The 8,232-nt window shown below is 34.3% G+C and overlaps 1 protein-coding gene across 1 annotated transcript; it reads right to left on the bottom strand.

Annotated features, from left to right (window-relative positions):
* Positions 1-525: 525 nt before the first annotated feature.
* Positions 526-7,732, bottom strand: LOC139998013 (uncharacterized). Its single transcript, XM_072022202.1, has 3 exons — positions 7,058-7,732; positions 2,879-3,024; positions 526-2,525 (listed from the first exon to the last, which is right to left on the bottom strand). The coding sequence occupies exons 1-3, from the start codon at positions 7,704-7,706 to the stop codon at positions 621-623; spliced, it is 2,700 nt and encodes an 899-aa protein (XP_071878303.1). The 5' UTR covers positions 7,707-7,732; the 3' UTR covers positions 526-620.
* Between the last annotated feature and the right edge of the window lie 500 nt (positions 7,733-8,232).

Below are 8,232 nucleotides of genomic sequence, written 5' to 3'. Positions count from 1 at the left end.
GAACAAGCTGGTGCACGCTACTTCTCTAATTAAAATTGTTACAATTTAATAAGCCTTGGAACTTGCCATTGGCGCGTTAGAATGAAGCAGGAAGTCATAAGAGGGACGAGTGAGAAAGAAGGGAAATGACACTTGAATCCACGAAGCTTGAGGAATGGAAGGCGAACAACGATTGGGAGAAAAAGGGAGAAAAGAAAATTCCAAAAAGAAAAGATGATAGATGTGGCTGAACGCGATAGAGAAGATACGAATAAAGATGATTTGCACGAAGAGAAACAGACACAATTTAGTAAAATTGAAGTGGCCTAACAATATGAAGAATAAGAAATAAACAAGCAGAGAAAATAAAATAATGCAAGCAGTAAGGGTAGTACTCTACCAGACATAAATCCTAACCTAATTTTGTTTTTGCCAAGATTAAGCGAAATCTTTGAAATATGTTCAAACTAATATACGTATAGTATATGTTGCTCTATAAGTTGATGAATTTTTGCTTCAGAACAGAAAAATGAACATATCACACAGTAAGTTTTCGAGATTTAATGGAAATTAAATGACTACAATTTGTTAAATTCTAAATTAGCCACAAAAAAATCGAGTTTCAGAAGGTCAAGCATTATTCAGTGATAGATTCCTTTTAGAAGTTGAAATACCAAGAAGTTGACTCTGGGAAGATGAATACCAAGCACCTTTTCGATGAAATCCCTGATAGGGACAAGGTCTACTCCGTCGTTTATGACCTTCTGTCTCATTTCCAGGAAGATTGGTGATTGGTAGACTGTATTGACAATTCTCTGGAATTCATTGGAGTGCAGTCTTTGCATGAAGTTCTGGAAAGCAGGAGAGGTCTGCATCTTTTCATTGTACATGGCCGTGAATTTGTCCAAAGGGAGCGCATTCTCTACAGCGTTGAACAGAGCTTTCAATCCACCAAGGTTTGACAATGTATTCATCGATGACAATTCCATGGGTGGTACGTAGTCTTCCATACCGAACAATTTGTGGATTTTGCTGATCACCTTTGTCATGTCCAAGCCAGAGTCTTCCATGTACTTGACTAAATCCTGATATTCTGGCATAGCTTCGACCTTGCGGACCAAATCGTGGAATGCTTCGCTGTACATGTATTCGATTGCTCTCTGCACTTCGTCGTCTTCCAGGTAGGACATAACGATGTTCATTATTTTGTTCTCGTCAACCAGGTTCAGGAAGTCATGAATGTCTTTGGAGAGTTCATCAGAGGCGAAGGTTTCCGCTCGCAACGTGGCACGGAAGTTGACTCTGGGAAGATGAATGCCAAGTACCTTTTCGATGAAATCCCTGATAGGGACAAGGTCCACTCCGTCGTTGATGACCTTCTGTCTCATTTCCAGGAAGATTGGTGATTGGTAAACTGTGTTGACGATTCTCTGGAATTCGTCGGAGTGCAGTCTTTGCATGAAGTTCTGGAAAGCAGGGGAGGTCTGCATCTTTTCATTGTACATGGCCGTGAATTTGTCCAAAGGGAGCGCATTCTCTACAGCGTTGAACAGAGCTTTCAATCCACCAAGGTTTGACAATGTGTTCATCGATGACAATTCCATGGGTGGTACGTAATCTTCCATACCGAACAATTTGTGGATTTTGCTGATCACCTTTGTCATGTCCAAGCCAGAGTCTTCCATGTACTTCACCAAATTCTGATATTCTGGCATAGCTTCGACCTTGCGGACCAAATCGTGGAATGCTTCGCTGTACATGTATTCGATTGCTCTCTGCACTTCGTCGTCTTCCAGGTAGGACATAACGATGTTCATTATTTTGTTCTCGTCCACCAGGTTCAGGAAGTCATGAATGTCTTTGGACAGTTCGTCAGAAGCGAAGGTCTCCGATTTAGGCATTTCGAAGATTGGGAATTCAATACCAAGAACGGTGTAGATGATGTCTTCGATTAAAACTATGTCAATTCCTTTTTTCACCAGCATTGCACGGAAGCTGAGGTAATTTCTGTTTTCGTAGAGGGCATCCACAAATTTCTGGTTATCCTCTGACTTCAGTTGGGCTATGAAATCGCGCCAAGCGTCGGATGTTCTCATCTTGTATACGTAACCACGGATGATCAAGTCATAAGAGATCAGTTGCTTCACGTCTTCGAACAAACCTTTCACTCCACCAGTGATTTTTGTTTTGCTAAACTGCTGGAACGGTGGAATGCCAATTATTTTGTTTAATTTATTCAGCTCGGCGTAAATGTAGACACCGTTTCTTTCTAGATAGTCGGCGAACTTATGGAACTCGTAAAGACTCTCGATTTCCGAGACCATTGTCTTGAACTGTGATGTGCTGAAGTATTGAAGTAGCTCTTGGAATTCGGAATCTTCAGCGGCATATTCTAGGACAACAGAAGCAACCTTGTCCATCGGGATCAAGTCCAGGAAGTATTGTATATCTTCATGGAGCGGTCCCTTGCCGAAATCTGGGAGATAATGAGAGTTCACAGTTGCGAACGCAAATATCGCCGTGAACAGTACCACTGGGACCTTCATCTGCAAAACGGATGATACATAGTTAATTCAATAGTAAATGAAACACAATGAAAATGGAAGCATCTTCGATGGTATAAATCAAGACGAAACGTTAACGCATTTAATGAGGTCGGATTAATTGATCGTGTTAAAATTTGTTTCTTTTAAACAGTTTCGATGAGTTTTGGAGAAATTTTCCCAATGACGAAATTTAATTTACTCATTCGCAATGTTTGAAAATAAAATTGCTCAGAAGCCAATAAATATAAAACAAACTTATTGAGAAACTCATTTAGACAACAGGTATTTAATAGTTTTCATAGCAAAAGTAATTATAATATGAAATTTTATTTTACCACGATGTGTGAACTCACCGTAGCTTCGTGGGAAGACTGTAGTACCTCGTGAATTTTCTGTCGGCTAGGCTTCTTTATATATACTGGAACGTATTCAAATAAATAAATGGAGATATCGAGATACCTGAGAGAATGATAAGATTTCATTATACGTGCACCTGTGTCTCAGCACTTGCAGAGATTAGTGCCTTATTGATTATCAGTGTAACATTTATAGATCAGTAGTATTTACAGTATCAACATCGCGCGATTTTTATTTTCATCCGACATTAAATTTTTCGCAATAAGTAACTAATCATTAATCTTATTTACTATCTATACTATCTATACTATAATTATTATTGATGAAATATAGAAATATAGGGAAAAATTTTCCACTGTTTCACTATCTGTATTATTTGCATCTAGCATAAGCAACATGGAAATATATAAAGTGTGCGCGGAAAGAATATGATGAAATTATTTTTATTAATTTCATGACTTTTATGCCTCTTGATAGCTAAGATAATTGGAAAGGAAATCCCACAATCTAATGAAAGTACAATGTATTTAACATGAAATTGATTATTGTATTTTAAAATTACTTATTTTCGTTTTTCTGTGATCTTCATACACCTTATATCCACATTTTAACTTTTTCATATGTAATTTCTTTTTAAATAATTAGCCTTTATATAATGCATTTCAAAACATCATAGCATGAACCTATAAGATAACATTGCAGTCTGGATAATGACATTTTGTTTCTTTTATAGCTTTTGCTTTGCATCTGCACATTTAAGGCAACAAAGCAAACGCATCGTATTTGTAAATTTCATTTTTCTTGACTTTCCGGTAAAATTTCTACACAACGCATTCTGTTGTTAAACGCAACATCCAACGAGCTACAAATGCATTCGTTTTCAGACCCTTGATGCATTTGTTCGTTATATTACAAAATGTAGCTTAATTTTTCGTTAAACAAATTATTTATTTCAAGTATCTGGGGTTGCACGCATTTAAAGGATTAAATATTTCCTTTCTCCTTTTCAACGGTGATTATTGTGTGGAAAACATCGTTTAGCTTTATCTTTGAACACTTAATTAGGATCAAAATGGTATCGCTGGCATTGACAAATTTTATCTCTGTTATATTTGCTCGAGTCTATGGTTTCTATGACGATAGTACACAACTCATTGTACATACCAGTCGAAATAATCGTTAAGGATGTTCGCAGGATATTCCATCTTATCACCAGCAATTCTTTTTGACATAAAAAAAATTCTATTGATGTGAATCTTCTATCGACGAGTAAACTGTAGGCGAGTGAAGATGTATCTAAACAACCTGCTAGAAACTAGAATAACTGTCCTATTTATGACTAAAAATAAGAAAAAGTGGTGACACGAAGAGTATTGTCTCTATGATAACATGTTTTTACTTCAAAATACAAAGCAATGCTGATGATCAACTGATATCAAAATTAGATGTATTACTTTTAATTATCCTGTATCGAGAGTATCTTATCCTGCGTATTATTTTGTATATTTGTACACTTCACATATCTGAAAATATCTATTTGTTATTGTTTTACGTTCTGTTACAAAAGCTGGCAGCAGTGAGATTCAATATGACACGGAAATAACAATGATTCCAATTTAATTAGTATTTATCATCATAGAATTAATTTATCTATACTTATTTAACCTATATAAGGCCGATTCTGCAAAGGTGGAATTTATTTAGAGGTGATTTTATCCACATACGTTTTCATTTAATTTATGAATTGTAACAAGTTTAAGGCGTGACAGAGAACATTGCTACAAAAGCGGTGGGACAAATGAATAACTACATGTAATTTTACTTTTTTAGAAACTATCTACTGGCGACTGAGATTTCGTTAAGAGTCTCATGTAATCATCTGTATTTAAATATTTTATTTAATTAGAAGATATAATCTTTTCTCACACTTTTTATCACAAAGAATTGATTAAAAGATAATTACTTTTCTGAAGGATTATTTAGAAAATTTGGACATCCAATATCACACGTCAATAATAATTTGCAATCGCTTAGATTATAAACGAACTAATTACCAGTCCCGATAATTGTCAGCTAAATTCGAAAGTGGAAACAAAAATAATTAAATCTAAAAAAACAATCAATATTTATCAATCATAAATGAATCATCAATATTGACAAATTGTCAGTTAAACCCAAAAACAAAATTATTGCATTTTTAAAACTAACGAATATTTATTCCTTACATAAACAAACTAGTGATCAACCTGCGTTCTTTATTGTAAACTAAAGTAAATAAATTGTGTACTTTATCTTCTAACGTTCAGGACTGAATTATGACATTACCTAAACAATGCAAGGCATTTTCTAACTTTAATATAAATGCATACATTTTTCTGATCAAGAAGAATGCTTCTTCCTGTCTCCTATCATATTGTTTGACAGGGGACTGAGATTAGGAGACTGGGAATTTTAAGATTAAATGTTATAAATTTTCAAGCGAATTATTATTCAATTTTGATGTTAAAAAGAAAGTTGGAAGCCTATGTTATATTTACGTCGCGTTAAATAATACTTAGAAAAGATAATAAAATTGGAATATAATACGTACCAGGGGATTGAAAAGTTGGCTGGCAGCAACAGGTGATTGTCAACGAATCTACAATTTTAGGTAATCAAAAATGACCACTTGTTACAAAACGTAATAGATGCACTAACTTGTTTTGATTACTTTTGATTTACTGCGCGTGATTTCATTGTTGGTACCATAGACATGGTTATTTTTAGAAATAATTTTGCAGACAGGGAACCGAGATATAAAAGTGATGAAAAAAGTTGCATGCCGATGACTTTTGTCAATAAAATGAAGTCGATTAAAGTAAAAATAAATATGAATGATAAATACACCCATTGTAAAGTAAATATAAAAAGGAAAATAATAATAAAGTAAATAATATCAAATTTATTCACTGAAAATAAAATGTGGAGTAAATTTTGTAGTTTTGACATGACAGAGGGCTGAAAATTGCCTGAAGAAAAGGTGATTTTACACATAAATAAGCTTAATTGATAGTACTTCATAATTTGTGTATAAAATCACAGTTATTGTCTTTCTCTCTCATGAAAATATAATTTAATGTTTAAGGGTTTTTACGTTTAACGTTTTTAAGGGCGTTAAAAAATGAGAGCCGTAAAAAATTTCCACTTCTGTGTCACTTAAACTCGTACATTTTTGAGTTTTTAAATTATTGATAACTTACACACTCATAATTATATTTTCCATTTGAAATACAAAATATTTAAAGCTATATCCCCCTTCTCGTTATTATATTAATTAATTTGTTTCGTAATACTCTGAAACATATCTCTAATTGAAACTGTTTATTTCGGAATATTGTACAATAGTTCATTAATTCCAGAATGTTTTCAAATATTTGCTTAAACATTTTACGTGCTTTAGAAATTTTGCTGTACAAATAAGTGGATCCCGATTTACCAAGAATGTTATAAATGTCGTGAAAAGAATTACGAAGTTTCCCAGCACATACTGTTCTACTGTAACATTACGACTTAAGATACAAGGCATGATATTAATGAAGATGAAATTAAGAAATTAGTCGCAAATAGAATCTTAGTTCTTCGTCTAAAATTTCGTCTCTAACAGGTTCTCTTTTGTAACTTTTAAGTCATATTGCAAATCTATAATTAACAATTTGGACATCGGATTGCTTGATAAAAGAACATTTCATTTTATTTTATATTCTATACCTTACACGACAAAGACTAATGATTTTCATCCTACGATTCTAATTGAAGATTAATATCTGTGTCATCTTACACAATTGAACTAATATCATTAGCGAAATTTGTCAAGTTATAATTTACAAGTTACTAGTATGAATAGAATCTTATAAATCTTTTGATTATTCTATCCGACGAAAAACTATAAAACTATAAAAAGAGAAATCTAAACTTGCAACTTACTAATTTACTAATATCAGTATTTACAAAATTATTGTGCCAGAAGATACTGATCTTCTTTAACGAACACCTTAAAGTTCCTGAAGTTTGAAAACGAAAGATTGGAGCAAAGGGTACTTTGAGGGAACAACATTTGGCGACGTATTTATATATATGCTTATTTATTGATTAAACTTAAAAAAATATCGAAATATAGAAAAGAAGTATAAAAATTTAAACGGAGCAGGAGACATGGAGACCCAATTGGTTTTCCATGAAATCTCTGCCCTTCTTGAGGTTGACACCGTAGCCCTGAAGCTTCACTAAGAGGTTATTGAAGGCAGGTTTGGCGCACACAGCGTCGACGAGTCTTTGAGAGGTGGGGGATCCCAAGAAATGTATGAAGTCGGCGAACACCTTGGAGTTGGCCAGCTTTTGCCTGAACAAAGCTCGGATCTGTTCCATAGGCAGCATTGCTTCAACTTGATCTAAGTAACCGCGGATTCCACCGGTGACAGCCCTCCTAACGCGGTTTGGTGGGACGAGTTTTGACAGATGCAGGAAATCATTGATTTTGTTCGCCAGGTAGTACGCATCGAGACCGGCATTTTGCTCGTAGTTGAGGACGTCCCGGAATTCAGGGATGCTTTCAAGATCAGATACGAGGTTTCTGAATTCGTTTGTTTGCAAATAGTTGAACCATGCTTGCATTTCTGAGTCTTGGTTGACGTATTCGTGAAGGAGTGCGACTATATCGTCAAGAGGGATAATGTCGGCGAAGTCCTGGAGCTCAGCGGCCAGAGCACCGTTTCCGGTGCGTGGGACTACATAGGCATTAAGAGGACTGGCGAAGGCCAGAACAGCCAAGACAGCGGCGAATTTCATCTGTGAATATATATGAAATATTCGCGAATAATTATGATTGAAATTAAAATTATTCGAGATACAAATTTAAAATAAATTCGATCAGATAGCAAATTAAAATGCAAGTAACTTTTAATATAGAGAAACAGATGAAAATAAATCTTTCAGAACTGAATAGTAATAGCAAGTTAATGTCTGTAATATTTATGTTACATGTACTTGTATAATATTTAGAATATCTTATTCAATGGTATATTAAATTGTTTTATGCACTACTCACCATGTTGCTTGAGTGAACGGATTCAACTAAGTATATCATCACTGTAGACTGCCGGTCGTTTATATACACATTTAACTACTGGTCTACTCTCCATTACGATAAGATTATATCAATTAGTACTCATAAATGTTTTTGATTCTTTTGGGATTTTAAACACAGATATGTGAAATATTGATAAGACGAAACATTTTAGTGATATTTATCTTTCAATATGACAGCTCGATCTATTCCTATGAAGTCATGGCATAATTTTTTTTTGGTAATCTG

Source organism: Bombus fervidus, chromosome 2 (assembly GCF_041682495.2).
Source record: "Bombus fervidus isolate BK054 chromosome 2, iyBomFerv1, whole genome shotgun sequence".
NCBI classification, from domain to species: Eukaryota; Metazoa; Arthropoda; class Insecta; order Hymenoptera; family Apidae; genus Bombus; species Bombus fervidus.
This window is presented reverse-complemented; position numbering and strand designations above follow the sequence as displayed.